General features: G+C 41.3%; 1 protein-coding gene across 1 annotated transcript in view; it reads right to left on the bottom strand.

Annotated features, from left to right (window-relative positions):
* The window catches only part of ankrd13b (ankyrin repeat domain 13B), a 42016-nt gene that overhangs the window by 5528 nt on the left and 18169 nt on the right, over positions 1 to 18319 (bottom strand). Inside the window, exons 3-14 of the mRNA XM_040131033.1 lie at positions 17928 to 18063; positions 15572 to 15696; positions 14439 to 14484; positions 13848 to 13991; positions 12111 to 12351; positions 8717 to 8783; positions 7089 to 7170; positions 5033 to 5097; positions 3598 to 3737; positions 2290 to 2447; positions 1788 to 1976; positions 990 to 1153 (exon numbers count right to left, since the gene is read on the bottom strand). Of these exons, the coding sequence (XP_039986967.1) occupies positions 990 to 1153; positions 1788 to 1976; positions 2290 to 2447; positions 3598 to 3737; positions 5033 to 5097; positions 7089 to 7170; positions 8717 to 8783; positions 12111 to 12351; positions 13848 to 13991; positions 14439 to 14484; positions 15572 to 15696; positions 17928 to 18063 (1557 nt within the window). The remainder of the gene's footprint in view (positions 1 to 989; positions 1154 to 1787; positions 1977 to 2289; positions 2448 to 3597; positions 3738 to 5032; positions 5098 to 7088; positions 7171 to 8716; positions 8784 to 12110; positions 12352 to 13847; positions 13992 to 14438; positions 14485 to 15571; positions 15697 to 17927; positions 18064 to 18319) is intronic.

Genomic DNA, 18319 nt, shown 5'->3' with positions numbered 1-18319 from the left:
GACCAGGATCTCTGGGACTCCAAAACGGCACCTATCCTGAAGTAGTGCTGAATATAATGGGTCTGGGTTTTACACATCACAGGCAATTTATTCTACCTATTGATTTTACTTCAGAATTAATTGTTTCTATTTTGAAACTGGTCGCTTATTTCCTACTTCACTGTATCTATTTGTCTGGTCTTGCTTGACCTATTGGTAAATTTATTGCTGGAATTTGAACTGGGTATTTCATAGGGGTAATACTGTGCACCTTGTGAATCTTGAATCCTGAAAACTTAAAGTAAATCTTTTGCAATCTGAGCTCATTTAGCACTGTACAAGGAGACACATACGAGCCTATATTCATGTAGAAAGTGCTCGAGCTGAACTACTGCACACAATCAAAGGTGAGATAATTGATTATTGTCAAGATCCCTCCCTGAACAGCCATTTTCCAATCATACTTTGGCAACCGTAACCAAGCGTGGCAAGTCAGGCACTGGATTCCTCCACATGCTGCGCTCCACATGGAGCTGTAGTAAGAGCGATACTCGGCCTTCAAACCTGCAGTAACTATTTTTTTCTCTGAAAAGAGCTGCCTGCTGTGGATGAAAACGATGCCATGAGAGCCTCGAGAGTGAACCAAAATAGTATGTGCTGGACAGCTAAACAATGAGCTGAAAATCACTATGAAACCCTTGTAAAGCTGAGAGGAGCTGCAGATTCAGCTAATGCAGGTTCATCACCACAAGGGGACCACTTTCATTTTGTAACAAAAAAAAACAAAACAAAAATCACTATGGATTTCGAGTGGTAGCCTTACATCTGCCACCATCATCATTGCAGACTAAAATTGTGCCATGTGAGAACGGAGAATTTGACCGGCATAACAACAGTAACTACGGCGGGTGAGGCTTAGTGAACTGTCCATTAAACAAAATCTTGTTTTAAGCTGTCTGACTTGTGTTTCTTTAATTTCAGAGCGGAGGATAATCTCACAGTCAACCCACCTGATCGTATTCGGAGCCTGCCTCCAGCAGACTCTGCTGTATGGCAAACTGCAGCAGGTCCTCCTCCTCCTCCCTCATGCTGTCTCTCTGTTTGCCACCTAGCATGGTGTATCCAGTCGGGGGCTCAAACACACATGGGGGAATCTCTCCGGCTCGACACGACACTACAGCACACCGGGAGAGGGCAAAGGGCAAGAGATGGGTGGGAGTGTTGTCTAACAGTTAAGACTAAAGGAGAAGTGTAGAAAAGGAAAAGGGTAAGAGCAGTTTCTGAGTGAAAGGGAAATCCAAACTAAAATAAGCTGTAATGGGTCCTTTCCCTCCACACTATTGTTGGCATAGTAAATCCACTACTCAGCTCTGTATATAACTCAAGGTAGGGCACTTGTGCACAATAACATCAAGGATTTCTACAGATGTTCCTTCTGAGTGATCACACAGTAAATGATGACTCCACTCCGTATGGCTGCAGATTGAAACAAGTGATAGGAAGATGAAAGTAAGCCATAATCTCACAAAGACAAAGAACATAACCTTGCATTCGAAGCCAGTGATAAATACTCCTCATAGCTCTTATCAAGCATCTGTAAACTCACACTTATCTGAAGTATGCTCGAGGTTATGCAGTAAATGTTAGTGAAGATTTATACAAGAGCTTGTTGGGAAAAAAAAAAAAAATCAACAGACTATAAATTTGTACAACTGAGACTAAAATTCAGCTGAAGAAGAAGATGTAAGAAAAGATGACACTATAATACAACAGGAAACACTGTAGCGTGTAAGGGTGTGTGCTCTCACTGGTGGAGCTGGAGCTGGAGACACTGGAGGAGTCACTGCCGGGAGATGGGGTGTCTGTTCTGGGCGTGTCTCTCTGTCCGTCCCCCTCCACCCCGACGTCACTGTCAGCACGGACGCCCGTCCCCTCCTCACAGCCGTTCAGGTTGCTGAAGGTGATCCTAGCATTTAGGATGTGGTAGAGAGGGATCTCTGCCGAGAGTGGAGAGAAACAGAGGAGGAATATGGCATTTTTATTGCAGTTATCTGTTAACTTTGTCTTTTTTTTTATCAACCCCATCATCCAGTTAACCATGCATGTCCTTATTTTACTTCTTTTATTGTTAGTGATCAAATTTGCAATCTGTTGTGTCCTTTTCACTCCCTTTCTCTGTTTGTCTTAATTTCTTTCCATCCATCTTTGTATCTATGTATTACCCTCACATCATCCCTTTTACTTAACCAGCCATCATTTCAACCTCCCTCCCTTCATCCTTCCATCCATCTCCCTTTTCCCAGTGCTCACCAATCTTAACAGGGAAGCCAGGCGGCAAGCGCAGAGTGATGAAGTCGCGCAGCTTGGCGAACAGGGCGTTCGAGATCGCCATGAGATCGATGATAGGCACCACTTGTTCTGCCAGCGACAGAGGATGGGACTCACACAACCACAACTTAGCTTTAAACCTTGGAACAAACAAACAAACAAACAAGCACACACACACGCACGCACACACACACACACACACACACACACACACACACACACACACACACACACACACACACACACACACACACACACACACACACACACACACACACACTCTCTGTGAACACACTGGTAAGCTGGCTAGTAACACAGGAAGAGTTTGTTGGTGAATATTACCAAATACAATTCTGACTTATATATAATTGAAGCAATGTATTCCCTCATTCAAGCAATTAGTTCCAGGGGTACACAAAGACACTGATTACGTCAGCTAACAAAGACTGTCCGCACGCTGCTGAGTCATGTTCAAATGAAGGTCAAGCAATGCTTGTTTTTGAACTTGTCCGATAATGAACACAGGAATGAGAGGCAGCTCTGCAACCTCAAAGACTTCATTCTCGTGATGTTCTGTCGCTTTTTATTATGTGCCGAAGAACAAGGAAACTGACAACTGAAAATGACAGACAGGCCAATAGTCACTTTGAGGAAAACAGGGCAGATGACTGAACAGCAGGTTGGCAGGTGGAAGAGAGAGATTGTTACTGGCTACGTCCATGAGAGTGAGTCTGAAAATGTGATTAATGGGAACGACATTGAAAGCCAATAGAATTAGCTATATTACAAAAAATAACATTAAAACCAAATGCTTCAATAGATCCTCTCATTCGATTTTAAGAATCCAGGCATTTTCACACGTTTTTTTGCCTTTTCCTGACAGTCTCTAAGGGACACTGCAGTGTTCCTTCATTTTAATTTGTTGTTTTGTGTCTTTTGGTAAAAATCATTAAATAAAAGATGATTTGTCATGAGTCATCAAGCCCGAGCTGTGTGATAGACTGCAGAGACAGACTAAATGTCTGACTCTCCGCCAGCTTTGTAAAAATCTGCTGCTGAATAGTGTGAATATGTGTGTGTGTGTGTGTTTATCGCCCACTCTCAATGACTTTCACCTCAGGATCTAGGTGGTCAGCTGTCATGGACGGCTGATTTTACTCTGCCTGTATGTGTGTGCGTCTGTCTATTCTCTATTCTCAGTTTCTCAGCTCCGTCACTTGGCAGTGAGTTAGGAGGGCAACGTCACTGAATGCATGGCTGCTTGTCTGTTTTCCTGTCAGCCTGTGTCACCTCTGGGTCTTGGTGGTGAGCTGGCACGGGTGGCCGATGTCCCTCTGAGTCGGGGACAAGCTGGGGTTGAAGTATTCCTCGGCCGTCAGTGCTGCGGGGTTGGTCACCGCAGGACTCGACATCTGGGTCACCAGGGCCTGCTGACCGTAAATAATGAATAGAATGAATTTTAAAAATTCCTGATATAGCCGCATGTTGACAAAGACAATAAGGCTTTTCCTCATTCATAATAAAATCCGCAGGGGAAAGGATTGTCAGTACCAGTGACTTAAAGATTACTTTACAAAGTGCAAAAATTTCTGGCTTTTAAAACTCACTTTCTCTGTTATGCTATGCTGTGTAACAAAAAAACTCACCACCTACTGGAATTTCAAGGCTTTCCTATAACCTCCTGACATTTTCAACAGCTCAGTGAAAGAGAAAGCTTTGCTCTCAAGCCCAAACTTGAGAACAAATGACAAAGCAGTTTTTTTTAACTCCATTATACATTTTCCTTCATTACCGTGCATGCATCTGTTGGGTGGCTGTGCTAATTAGTCACTCACTTGTCAACTGTTGAGGGTGACTTTAATAAATCTGTCAAGGGTAGGCCACCATTACTGGAAGAGGTAATGGCTGCCAAAGACTTTTTTTCCTCTGGTTGCGGATAATCATAGTCAATGCCCCTTTAAAATTCAAGGTTTGGCAAATTCAAAACCAAACTACATAACAGCTTTACACTTGCACAAAATATCCGCGGAGCAATCTTCAATCTGCAAAAAGCTTCTGCTGAGCAAACATTGGTGTGGAGCGAGAAGACAGAGACACAGAGAGCTGAAAAGAGCAGAGGCAATGATGAGGGGGAACCGAGTGAAAAGAATACAGAAAGAGGAGTAGGAGGAGGGTATGAGTAATAGATGCTCTCCAGCAGAAACAAATATAAAAACATAATCAATATTTGAGAGCAGGTTGGAGCCCCTGAGTGATTGTTTTACTCTGCAGGCATGCTCTCCTGTTGACACAGTGGACTCAACAGGCAGGATTCATACACTCACTGTCCATCTAAGGAGGGGAGGTGATGGTTAGGATGCCAGTAATGAAGATGATAATTCACCCACAAGAGCAATGCTCATGGTGCTATTTCTGATTACTATCATCACTGTGATGGCTATGCACAAGGTGATTATAATGATATCTACAAATACTGCACCTCTCCAGTCCAATTACAATGTCAGCAGTTTTCAGGTGAAATGCTCGTACCTCCAAAACAGATTAACCACAAGTTGTTATTTTTTGTAATTTATCAAATCAGTTTTTAAATAGTTTTATGACATTGCCTCAGCCCCTGGAAAAAATGCAACCCCTTTAATTTAAAGACAATAGACTGTGTAAAAATCCCCGAAATTGAAATCACAACCATTTCAAGTGATGGCATCTAAATAAACTTTTGACTCACTGCATTGTTAGGCCCCATGTGTTGCTCCGCAATACCGAGGAAGTTCTGCAATGGAGTCTTCCCACCTGCTCAGAGAAACACAGCAGTAAGGAGTTAGACTGAGAGAACGCAGTTACACAACCACAATGTAAAAACTCAGTCCCATTACTATGACTTTTCCAAATCCACGAGTTTAGGTACACTACAGATGACTTAAAACCCAGAAGGTGGGCGCCCATTTATCAAGAGATGATGAGGCATGGGCTCATTTATCTCCACCACAACTGTCTGCTGTGTGATTTTGCTCTACAGTGTTTTGTTCAAGATAACTTATTGCATCATATCAAGCTTTTGTGTTGTGGTCTCATCATTTGCTAAGAAACTAAGCTGAAACAAACAAAGCCACACTGTACTAAACTAAACTGAAATGAACTAAACTCACGGGAATTATGCTTTTATGCAGGAATAACTTGTGAGAAAAGTAAAAATATTTCCTGGTATACATTACATTGTACCTCTGGACTCCATATTTCTCTTGCAACAACTAAAGTTAAAATCCACAGTGTCTGAGTATACACAAAATTAAAAAGCTGAATGTAGGAAAACGGCAAGGTAATGTCACAATTAGACTGTATGTATATGCTTATAATAACCAGAAAGCTCAATGAAAAGCTATAGAGTTCAGGGTTTGTTAAACAAGCAACAACTATGTGACTATTCATGCTCTGAAAATGATCTTTATCAAAGGAACTGATTTTAAAAAAACGTTTATGAAACCCTTAATGTTTTCGGGAGTGTCAAGCTATCTTCTTTGGATCCTAGAGTCCCTGAAAACTTGGCTTGAAATCCTAAGTACTTCTCTATAACATTAAATATTCACATGTAAATAAGCAACGACAACAACAACAACAAAACAAAAAAATCTAGGTATAATTCATTAAGTGTTTAACATCACAAAACTCATCTTATCAGGTTCATCAGGACAGTGTTTGTGTAGTTTGATCAGATTTGATTGACTGTGATCAAATGACCCACAAACAATGACCAGATGCTGATTCCAGTGTCGAATATGAAAATAATAAATTCAAATGGAAAATATTCAGAACTGTTTTAGTTTGGGAGAAAACAGTGTGTTCATGTTCATGTCAGAAGCTGACTGGGGAAAATAGGATTTCAGTATCTATGAAACTACGATGACGGAACCCCATTTCCCATTTTCAAGTGCATGGGAATACCAAAACCTGAGGCTCATTTAGATACGAGAGAAGTGAGCAGCAAAGAAATATGACCAGCTTTTTAGTGTGTGGCTTGTATCTTCAGTGTACTGGCAGCACTGGTGCTGTGGTTGTCCTCACTAATCAAAAACTGAATGAGTTTCAAAAGCAACGCAAAGGTCTATCAATTATTGTTGATGTCAGCGGTGTCGTAGTGTGGTTTATAAAATAAGTGTTAACATTTTGGCCTTTGGCCGGCTAATCTGCTGTTTGACTCAAGATACAGTATGCAAGTGTCTATCCTTGGGTATACAGTATACAACACTTTAAGGTTTTTACAGTGTTGTAAAAATGATGAAAAGTAGCACAAGAGAATGGCAAATGGAGCAAGTCACTCATTCAGGAGTTAGTAGGGCTTCCAAGAACACCTCCCACCTACATATTAGCAGAGTGCAGATGGGGAATTTGACCTAGGAGAGAGGAGCTCTCAGAGGAGCGTGTGATGGTTGATCCTGGCTGACAGCGACAGTCTGGGGAGGGAAGCCTGCTAATCCTGTTTGATTTATGATCTGATGCAGAAAACGAGATGGAGCCACCAGGTGAGCGTTACAGGCTGCTAGCTGGAACCTCAGGGTGGACTCATTGAGTTCAGGTGGGAGGGATTACTCATTAGTGACTCTTTTTTATCAAACGTCGCAGCACTAAGGCTGGAAGTTACAGCAGCACAGAAGTGATAATGGAGAAATTCAGCTGCTGCAGCTTTAACACAACTGCACATAAAGAACATCTTGATGGTCTAAGAGTTAACAATGTCTAGTGCTCCCTTGGCACTGAAGTACAGTTGTTAAAATAAAGCGACTTACCTTTTGTCTTGTTCTTGTTCTGGTCTGACAGATGGTCAGTTCTGGTCCTGGTGATCAGCTCCACATTGGATGCTGCATACACCTGAAAGAGAACCAGGCAAATAACTCTTGTGCTTTGTTGACATTGGCTTTACTTTCTTCCTACAACCTTTTTTTCCCCTTTAAATATTTTTGTTTTCTTCTGATGTATTTAAGACCCAATATGTGGAAAAGTATTAAATCGGTAACCATTCCCCAACTGGGCTTGAGCAAATGCATGAATATGTGCATGAACAAATATATGTTCCTTTTGTTTGCCTAAAAGTCATTCATAGACAAGGAAACGTACAGTATGTTATCCTACAAAGTGATGGAACAGAGAAGTCAAATTCCTTTTTATAACAGTTTGATGATAAGAGGTCTACTCTTATCATCAAACTTTTATAAAAATCAGAAATCCCTATAGACTTATTTGGGATTTGGGGGGGGTAGTGTCTTATAATAAGTACCGTCAACACCAATCACATATACTTAGCAAATTAAAATCCATTGTACAGAACCATGTTTTACAGCCGGGGTCAGCTCTCTAAACCTGGAGAGCCAAAACAGAAGTAATCCGACACTTTCTGGATTGTATTTATAAGTAGTTTCCCAGAAAATTAGGAAAAGTCTCGAAGTATCAAGGTGAAACAACATTGTTGTGTATATTTTTAAGCTGTTAAAGAGGCCCCTAGTGAGACATTTGGATTAAAGACTGATGGTGGCAAAGAAGTGATAAAGTTCCAAAGAATTCATTAGTTGGAGCAATACTGACTCACTGCCTTTAGTTTTCTTGAATACCTATTGAGCACATGTAAATGTTTTTTTGTTTTTTTAACATTTTTAGAGTATCAATTACCAGTGAGCAAAACCGTGACTCTAAAAAAGCGCACCAAACATCAAATTATTCCCCTATCTCCGAGTCTGCAGCATACAGGCCAACAACAGAACACTGGAATTCCTCACTAGTGACCATAAAAAGAAAATACTGATTAAAGTTGAGCAGGATGCTGACTCCAAGTTTTCACTGGACAAGGACAGATAAGAGAAAGGAAGAGGTAAAAAGCATCCGTCTGTTTATGTTTGTAACTCTAAATCACTGATGCAGAAAAGAGATGCTTTTCAGGCAGCAGTATTTTACTGTCTGAAGTGCTTTTAAACCACTGGTGACAGATGGTCCTGACACTTGTCTCCCATCGATCCCTCCAGGGGGTCAAGAAAACAAATAGGGTCAAGGTAATGCATGTGTCTATGATAGATAGACTTTTTTTTTTAACTTGATTTGAGAGGCCACCTGGTGTTGTGTGTGCTGATGAAATTTCCTCATCTGAGGTCAAAGGAGCCATGCTTAATTGATGTATTTAAAGAAAATCTTCTTAAAATGACAGGTTCCCGAAATCCATCTGTCATCATTTAAAAATGTAGAAGGTTACGTCCTTGAACGTCTAAAGCAATGGTTTTTAAAAATAACTCTGGGAATGATTCATTCTGGAAATTAAACTCTTCAAGTGAAGTGGACTTTCAGGAAATATCAAATTGAGCTCTGACAGCAGTGGCTTCCCTGGACAGTGTGAGAGATCAGTGAGCTGTCTGAGCAGCCTTTTCTCTACCTTGGCTTCATATCCGTTCACTGTTTCAGTCTTCTCACTTCTCCAGCCCAGGATACCCGTCCTGTTCCTGCAACACAGATTCATCACATCTCAGATCAGTTCTCCGTGTGCTTGACTCTGTTCCGGTCAACATATGCTGTAATGTAAATCACAGTTGGTCCCAAGCAATGTACCTAAGAGAAAATCATAAACAGTACGTTGGAGAGTAAAATCGATCTCAATCATCTCCCCTTAGATTGCAAGTCACAGGCTCTGGTTCTTCTCTATAATATACAGCCTTAAACATTGCAGCCATTGTCCTTGTTTGTTGTCAGTGAAGGTCAACTGTACAGTGTGCAGTTAGGAAGTCTGCGCAGAAATTGGTGAGGCTTATCCCGTCTTCATGATCTATTCATATCACTGAACTCCATCTGGACAAAACTAAAGACAGTGAACTCACAGTAGCCCTTATGTTTTTGAAGAAATAATATTTTTGAAAAACAATCAAGGTATTTTTATCATATTTCATATATGTGAAAATTTTGGAAGAAAGGACTTTGGGTTTTTTTTTTAGCCATTGGCCCTAGGGCTGGTAATGTCAATCGGTTGGTCAGTCCACCGCTCTGGTCTAGACTAAATTATCTCAACAACTATTGGGAGGATTGCCATGAAATCTTGTACAGAGAGCCACGTCCACCTCGGGATGTTTTGTACTAAGTGGGTAATCCTATGTTTTCATCTTGCACCACCATCAGTTTAAAATTTTAAATTAGTTTAATACTTTGTTTTATGATCAAACACAGTCCCGTAGCCAGAGGAAACCTCTTGAACAGGCATCTGATCAACATGTGGGCGCAAAAGACTTTCATAAAGCTTTGTTCCTAAATACAGCCTCACAGTGCCACTAACAGCTCAATTACAGAGGGTTCAGTAAACATCCTTTAGCCCAACCCTAAAACAGCAAAACTGCAGTGCTGTAGTTTTTGTGCATGGCTGCCTAAAGACCTATTAACTCCAGCGGTGGATGTCCTGTCTGGGTTGCTTGACAAAGTGGTTGGCTCTAAAGCATCATAAATAGATTATTGGCATGTAGAGAGGAGTGCTGACCAAGGAAAATGCAAAGAGGTGACAGCGAGGTGCAACTCTGACAAGGAGATGATTACCCCCCCAGCTAACACCTCTCCTTGCTCACTTCTCTCAGTCAATCTCCTCTCCTCTCCTCATCTTCTTACTCAATCACTTTTTAACTGTTAACATTCACTTCCTGTCTGTGCATCTCTATCCATCACTGGGTCTCCCCGCAGTCTATTTTTCTCCCCTTTTCCTCCTGCCTCCAAAACCACTGACTCCCCCTAGTTTTGGCTTGCGTATAGTGCTTTCTCCCCCATAGTCTTGTGTCAGACTCATCTTTCTCTCCCTGTTTCTCACTGCATTACCTCTCATCTCTCTCTCTCATCCCTTTTCCTCAGAATCTCTTCCTCCATCCTATTTGTTTTATCCCCCTTTCATCCTTCTCTCTACTATTTTCTCCCCTCCATCCCTCTCTGTCCAAAACATCACTTGTTCTGTCATCCTTCTCTCTTTGTCTCTGTCACATCAGTCTTATCTTGCCACCTGACCAGAATAAGATGAGTTTTGTCCTCTATGCCCCTTGCTTGGCTCACCTCTCCTCCCTTCTCAATTCCTTTCCATCCCTGCATCAATGTCACTTTAAGTGAAACTGATATATAAAACTATACCTTTAGCATATAAAAAAGCTCCTAAATTGGCTGCGCACAAGTCACTTGCTCATCCCATTTTCTTTTACTGCTTTTCTCCATTTTCCTCTCGTCAGCTTGTGTCTTGTCTGTCTCTTTCATGTCTTTTTGTTCATCTGAGCCTGTTTCACACAGCCTGAAGCTAATTTGTTCCTTACTACCTCCACATCATGCTTACTCCTGACACTTACTCCTTTTTTTGTTTTTTTGTTTTTTTTTAGCCAACCAGTTCACACGGGACACAAAGATCAAGAGTGAAGTATTTCCAGTCAAATTAAAATGCAATGTCGTCAGGGGAGCTCATGTAACTGTTGCTGAATAGTGGCTAATGTGGCAACAAGAATTGCAGGATAATGATTTATCTTGGTTTTATTTGTTTTTTTTGTCAGGGACCGTGGTTATTCTCTTTTCAACAGACAAGAGAAAAATTGTAAATGAGCAAGAGTTAGTTTAGAAGTCCCTGGGCAGGGGTTGATAAGACAACCAAAAAACTGAAAAAAAATATTAAATGCTAACCGTGCTAAAACATAGTGTAACAGTAGTAAAAGTAGAGACGAGTCAAAAATTCAGCAAATTGACTAAGTAAAGTCTGTCACACAGCAACAGTTACAGTAACTGAACTTTGCTAGCTTTAGCAACAATAGCCATCATGAGCTACTGGTCATACAAGAGTAAATATGTCTGTAGCAGCAAAATCCCCAGAGTGTATTTAACTGAGCAACAGTGTGTTTTATTCCTTATGAATTCAACTTTTCATTTGTAACTAGAAGACTATGTTATTTCTTTTTTCAAAAGTCGTGTAGTTTTTCTTTCAACTACAACAGGACTTTAGAAATGACTCAGTAGTTTCATGTACTTTCATTACAGGGACATTTCCCCAGCTTTGGCTCTGCTGTAGAGACTGTATATCAATAACATGTAATGTTCAATGAACTCTAGCATTTGCTTCTGCATGAGATCTGGTGTCTCCACTTTCCCTTCTACTGCTGCTTCTGTTAGTGTTTTCCTACATTTTGTGAAATGCATTTTGACAGCCACCAGAGATTGTGCCTGAACTTGTTCCACTCAGCCGTGGGTTGAAGTGTAGGAGACAGCAACAGTGAGAGAGTGACAGAAAAATTCAACAGTGATGAGTTACTCTGAAAAAAAAATAAATAAAAGCCAGCACTCAGGGCAGAATATGTCCTGTGGCTTTATTGTTTCGTTTTGCACTGAGGCAAGTGCTGGTGGAGAAAATTATATTTATCTATGACTGTTAAACACAAAATGGTGAGACTAAAAAGAAGCCCTCGCTCTTTTATGAGGGGCGTTATGCCAAATCCTGATGTTTATTCTTGATGTTTTAGATTTTTTTGTTGCAGTTGCATCAGACATTACCACATCGCATCATCTGTGTTTGCGTCATTATTCGCAAAAATAAGAAAAATATGCTGCTAAATATTAAACTTGACCAGAGATGCATGGTACAGCAGAATCAGCGGTATATTCATTTTTATAGTTGGAATTTTCCTTTACTTTTAAATGCATTTAAGTGGTGCTAACCAAGTTTCATGCACAGACAGGACAGATTTCTTGATTTACATCCTAAGTCTTTCTGACAGTGTTTATAAGAACCTATACTGTAAATTAATATGCTGTACATCAGTGTTGTGCCTGACCTCTCGAAGGCGATGTTGCGGGTGTCCAGCTGAGTGGTCACCACAGGGGCAGACAGCCTGGCTGCTACCTGCTCGTCGCTGGGCTGCATCGCCCCCAGAAGACCCAAACCGGTGGCGTTGCTGCTACAGGCACCCCCATTCCCCCGGCCAGGTGAAAGCGCTGTGAGAGACGAGACGCACAGGGTCTCGCAGAACACCAGCTGCCTGTCATGGTCAACCTCCATCACTTCTGCGCTGGAGTCTGGGAGGCAAGACAGTGACAGACAGTAAGACAAAAATGAGGGCAATGTTAGTGAGCAAGAGAGAGGCAGATTAGAAATTAACAGTGGGAAAGTACATCAGTATGTCCAGGAGCCTGGAAGACACAAACATGAAAAAAAGTACATGTAAAAAAAAAAGTCAAAAGAGATGCTGATTAATGTCAAGTGACTACAGATGGCCCAAGAAAAGGAAAGAACAAATTAACAGTCCAAAAAGGCAAGTCCAGAAGAAAGTAACACTGAGAGGGTAGAGAGGGAGGACGTTATGCAGAGACTCAGAAGGGTCCCAGGAAAGGTCAGAAGAGGAAGAATATTTTTAAAGTGGGGAGTGGAAGAAATATTAAAATAAAAGAAGAACTTGGAGAAATAATGCAGAGAGGAGGCAGTTGAGAATCGACTGAGTGGATGGAGCTGTGCTTTCAGGCTAGAAAGAGGCAGGGGGGTAGAGAGAGGATCATCTTGCACGTGCAGTCACGCCTGCACCAGTTTCTGTGAAGATTTGCTCCATATCACATTCACTTCAAATGCAGCCCGTGTGACTCATAAATACACAATAGTTGTCTTGCTGTTTCTGGTGCCCCACCACATCATTGTGAACAATAATATAATACCAGAATAGAAACTGCAACATTGCTTTCATAGACTGTTTGCACTCTATGATCTTTCTACCTGTAAATGTTTCATTATTACAGTATCTATATAAGGACCCATGATATCACATTTTTGGTACTGAAAGTGAGGAAATTTCAGTGCCTGAATAGAAATCCTAAAAAATTGAGGAAAAGTAAGGAGGAAAGGAAGGAAGGGAGAGGAAAAAGGAAAGAAAGAAATACAATGAAAGACAATGTGACACACACACACTTATAATACATTTATAAACCATTGCACAATTTGGCCTCATATCTTTTTTGGGGATATATACATATCGCTTTCTTGCCGAGAGTTAGATGAGAAGATTGATACCACTCTTGCGTCTGTATGGGAAGCTACCACCAGCAGCCTGTTAGCTTAGCTTAGCACAAAGATTCTCAGTGATGAGAATGTCCAAAGATAACACACTCCGCCTACCACCCCCTCTAAAGCTCACTAATTAACAAATTGTATTTCATTATAGGGTTTATGTGCTGCACTGTTTCTTGGCCAGACGCAGTGACTTCCTGAAGTCTTCTCATTTAACTCTGGGCCAGAAAACGAATAAGTGTATTTTCCAAAATGTAAAACTGTTCCTTTAAAATAATGGCCATCTGCTCTCACAATTCCGTCTGTATTATTTTCTTTGTTGGATTGAATACTTATGTCTGGTAGGAGTGCTTTAGAAATAAATGTCCTGACAGGACACTCTCTCTCTCACACACACACACACACACACACACACACACACACACACACACACACACACACACACACACACACACACACACACACACACACACACACACATTCAAACAGTGACCTAGGCTGGATTTTGACCTCTGACCTTGTCCCCTGAAAATGAAGCTCCGGTTTCCTCTCTGCCAGGTCATCTGTTCAAAGCCCATCAGGGTGGTATCAACACGGAGACACTGACCACTCTTCCAAACTCTGTAGGTGTCGCTGGGGCAGATACGAGACACAAGGGGCACTAAGGACAGACACAGACGTACTTTGAGTCAAACTGTGCCATTTCTAATGGATATGTACAGGATTTAATCCAGCAGTTCTTAGTGTTTTCATTTTGCATTGGCAGTTTTCGTGCCCAGTGATCCATTAAATCCATTCTAACAGGCTAATTTCAGTAGCTGTATGTAGCTATAAGAACTACAATATATACTTAAACATACAATACAATTTGTTGCGAGTCCACTATAGAGACTCATACTGAAAATACATCCACTTGTGGATTTGTAAAGTACTTTGGATAAAACGCTGTTTACATTCAGCTGGGCAGGAAGTGTGTGAGCATCAGTGTCCAGTACAACAGGAATAAACGGGCTCTTTCAGCCCCACAGGGAGATGATAACATGATTAGTTCTGACTGGTCGGCACTGGACTGTTTTACTGACTGAAATGACACAACGACTGGACTCACCCCAGCTGGTGAACTCCCATTTCATCTCCACATAGAAGTCCTGGGCCTGGACAGAGAGCAGAGGAGGAGATGGAGAGCGAGGAAGAGAAAAGAGAAGGCGACGAGCATTAACAAAAGAGGAAGACAGAGGTAGAAAGTTGGGGAGGTAGTGATGAATTTGAAGATGGATAGAAAGAGAGAAGAAAAGGAAAAGAGCAAGAATCAAGACAAAAGAGTGAACAAATTAAGTTACGTGGTTTCATTGTCTTAGCGAAAGATGGAGGGACTGGCACAGAGAAGAAGCTGTGTGTGAGTGTGCGTGCAAGTGTGTGTGTGTGGGTTAATAATAGAACTGATGGATGGGGGGATGGAGAGGAGAGTGATGTGTTTGAGAGCACCAGCAGATGAGAAACATTGTGATGTGCCGGATGTTTCCAAGTGCATGTGTGCTTGAGTGTGAGTACTCATTGTTTTTTTCAAAGTGTGAGGGTGCTGTGTCTACCATGTGAGTATCCTAGGGTGTGTGTCTTTGATTATTTGTGTGTGTGTGTGTGTGTGTGTGTGTGTGTGTGTGTGTGTATCAGGGATCCAGCTGGAGCAGATGCACAGGAACACAGACTCTGTGAATGCTGTCCCCTGCATCTTTGCCACTGTTCTCCGCAGCTCTACTGATGCAGCAGCTTCAACAGGATCTACTGCGTCTCGACACTTTCCTTTCAGGATCATAACCAGCTTTCAGTCTCTCCATTCTGAGATTGTCCATTATTGCTATTGTTGCTTTAAGGATGGCACTCCTTACCCCTTTTGGGGATAGTGATGCCTCAGATTACATAGAGACAGAGTTTCACAACACTGAGACATATCTTTTGAGTGGATTTCCCTTGTCAAATAGTAAATGAAGCTATTAATACCTTTAAACAAGCTAAGAATATTTTATCCTAAAAAAAATTAAATATTAAAAGATTCATCTACATTTCAAATGAATGCGTCTCTGCTCACAAATCCCTTTGATGTGCCTTTGTAGTTTGCGTATGTTTGTGTTTTTTTTCATGTATGTAATCTGCATATACTATACGTTTGTGTGTGTTCATGGGAGAGTATCTTTTTCCATGCGTGCATCAAAGTGTTATGCGTGTGTTTGTGTGAAATCCCACTTGACGCAGTCGCTCCAGCAGGACGGGGATGCCCGCCAGTCTCTTGGCAGTCCTCTGGTAGTCACGGTAACGAAGTACGAGGCGCACCAGCTCCGGATCTCTGGTACTCACCGCCTCCTGAAGAACTAACAGAGAGAGAGAGGGAAACTGAGAGGAAAACAGAGCCAATCACTCAGGCCTCATCTAAAATTTATGTACTTGAGCAATTTAAGGGGGCAGTGAGAATTGAAGATAAACTGAAGTAGGCCAAAGGAAAAGCTGGCGCGACCAATTACTGCAGTTTGCCCATCATTCATCAGACCGCCACTTTGCTGTTAATCTTACAGGCTTTTCTACGCTTGGACAATTATAGAACAATTTCCTTTCTTTTTCTTTATTGGCAGACATGGGAGTAAGGGCTAACACACACACACACACACACACACACACACACACACACACACACACACACACACACACACACACACACACACACACACACACACAGTTGAAACAATCCACACGTAGCTGTATTCTAATGATGTGATAACAAATCCGGTGAATGTAATCCATTTAACCTACAGACATGACACAGTAATCAGATTGGGATAAACAAGAGGATTACTTAATAATCCTCTGCAACCACAGACTCAAAATAACAAATATTTCACTGTTATCATACTTAATCCATTACCATCCAGACAAAAAAAGCCTTATTTGCCGAGTTACATAATTAAATTGGGAGTGACAACAAAAACCTGTGGATGAAGGCGGGATATTGGACTCCAGTAAAGGATATTATAACAGCCAATATAATTTCAAGGTTAAAAAATGTAATTGATTTCATGCTCAGTCTCTCATTGCGAGACCTTATTCCCAACTACACTGCACAGTGCCAGCAGAGACGAGATGTCTGGCAGAGGACACTTTTGTTCTGCGAAAGAGGTGTTGAAGAGAAGCATCACAAGTGGTTTGTTTTTTCAAGAGGCCAGAACTATGCTAAACTCATCAGGGCCCATGTAAAATAGAGCCAGTGGAAAACATTATTGTGGACTATTTTTCAAATATAGTGTATGATATATCATACATTATATATTATTATAGTCCTCTTATGGTGGCCAAAACTACCAAAACTAAAGCATTTCAGGCCATTTGTGATTGGGTTTTTCACTGGGTTACTGCAAATGACAGGCTATGTATGGCATATTAAACTCTTCTGGTCTGCAAACATGCAAGAGCAGAACATAATTTCTTTTTACTTTGAATACTATAACACATCACAGAACAGACCAACCAGGAATACTGCTTAGTAGTCCTTTGTCAACTCGTTATCAGAGGTTTCTGTGGTTGATGTATAGGTGTTTGGTCTGAACACTGCTCATGGCTGTGGCTCATAACATTGAAGAATTTGACGGTATCAACACTTGCTTATCCACATTCACATCCATAGAGTGAGTGTGGAGACCCACACAGCCTGGTGCAGAACAGGGAGATGTTCGTTTTTTCACTTCCAGTTGGTCTTCTCAATTAGACTTGCATTCCTGGGAGAATTCAAAGGTGCTCCAGGTAGCATTTTAACATCAATAAATGGTACCACTATACAATAAAGGTACACAAAAGAGATGAGAAAGGAACAAATCAGGAACTAGTTATTCAGAAACTACAGTTACTTGATACTTATCAGCTTCTGATTTGTTTCTTGGTAACAGGTCAGACTGTGGGAAATCTGTATTTCTGTGTGGAGACTTCTAGTGCATTTAGAGCCAGCTTTAACATTTACCTGCATAAATTCTTAACATTTTTATCCTCCAGAGGAGGTAAAAGAGTTCACAGAAAATGTGTTCATAATTTTTAACCACTACTGTGAGAACTACCATTCATCTCCACCGTGGTCTCATCGTTTACTCTAATTATACCACACTGTCATAATTAGTTTGACAACAATATACTGTATTATTGTATAAAATACAGCATGAAGCTCCTTTATTTGGAAACACACTCAAAACCCCCAACACACAACCCAATAACGCCCTATGTATACTGTACATTACGCACGCTACCACAACTTAACACACACACACACACACACACACACACACACACACACACACACACACACACACACACACACACACACACACACACACACACACTCACTCATTGACATAATGCATTGCCCTTTAACCATCTCAACTGAATGCCTAACCGCAACCCTTCTCAACCCTAACCTAAACCTAGTTCTTACCTGAACCCTAAAACCCTCACACAGCCCTTTTAAGGCTTGTGGATCGGCAAAATTGTCCTCACTCCATAAGATTTTATAGCTCAAACTGGTCCTCACAATCATAGAAGAACAAGTACACACTCACACACTCACCTGTCCATCCATTACGGTTCTCCTTGCTAACGTCAGCTCCATGCTGCAGCAGGACCCTGGTGCACTCCAGGTAGCCCAGTGTGACAGCCAGATGGAGAGGAGTCCGACCACGAGGGTCCAGAGACTCTAAATCAGTCTGGATGGAAGCAGAGGAGAAAAAGGGAAGAGAAATTTTGAGTCATAGAGAGGGGAGAGTATAACGGAGGGGAACAAACAAAAAGGAAAGAAGAGCAGATAGAAAGAAATTAAGTAGGAGGAGAGGAAATCGGGGTTAATTGTGTGCCATTGTAGTACTCTACTTGCTCAGATAGAGGGGGAAGAGGGACAAAAAAATATAATATGAAAACTTTGACAATGACAATAGAGATGGTGAGAGGGACAGTGACATGTGC

This window comes from Xiphias gladius, chromosome 7 (genome assembly GCF_016859285.1).
Source record: "Xiphias gladius isolate SHS-SW01 ecotype Sanya breed wild chromosome 7, ASM1685928v1, whole genome shotgun sequence".
In the NCBI taxonomy this organism is placed as follows: Eukaryota; Metazoa; Chordata; class Actinopteri; order Istiophoriformes; family Xiphiidae; genus Xiphias; species Xiphias gladius.
The sequence above is the reverse complement of the archived record's forward strand: the minus strand, read 5'-3'. Positions and strand labels throughout refer to the sequence as shown.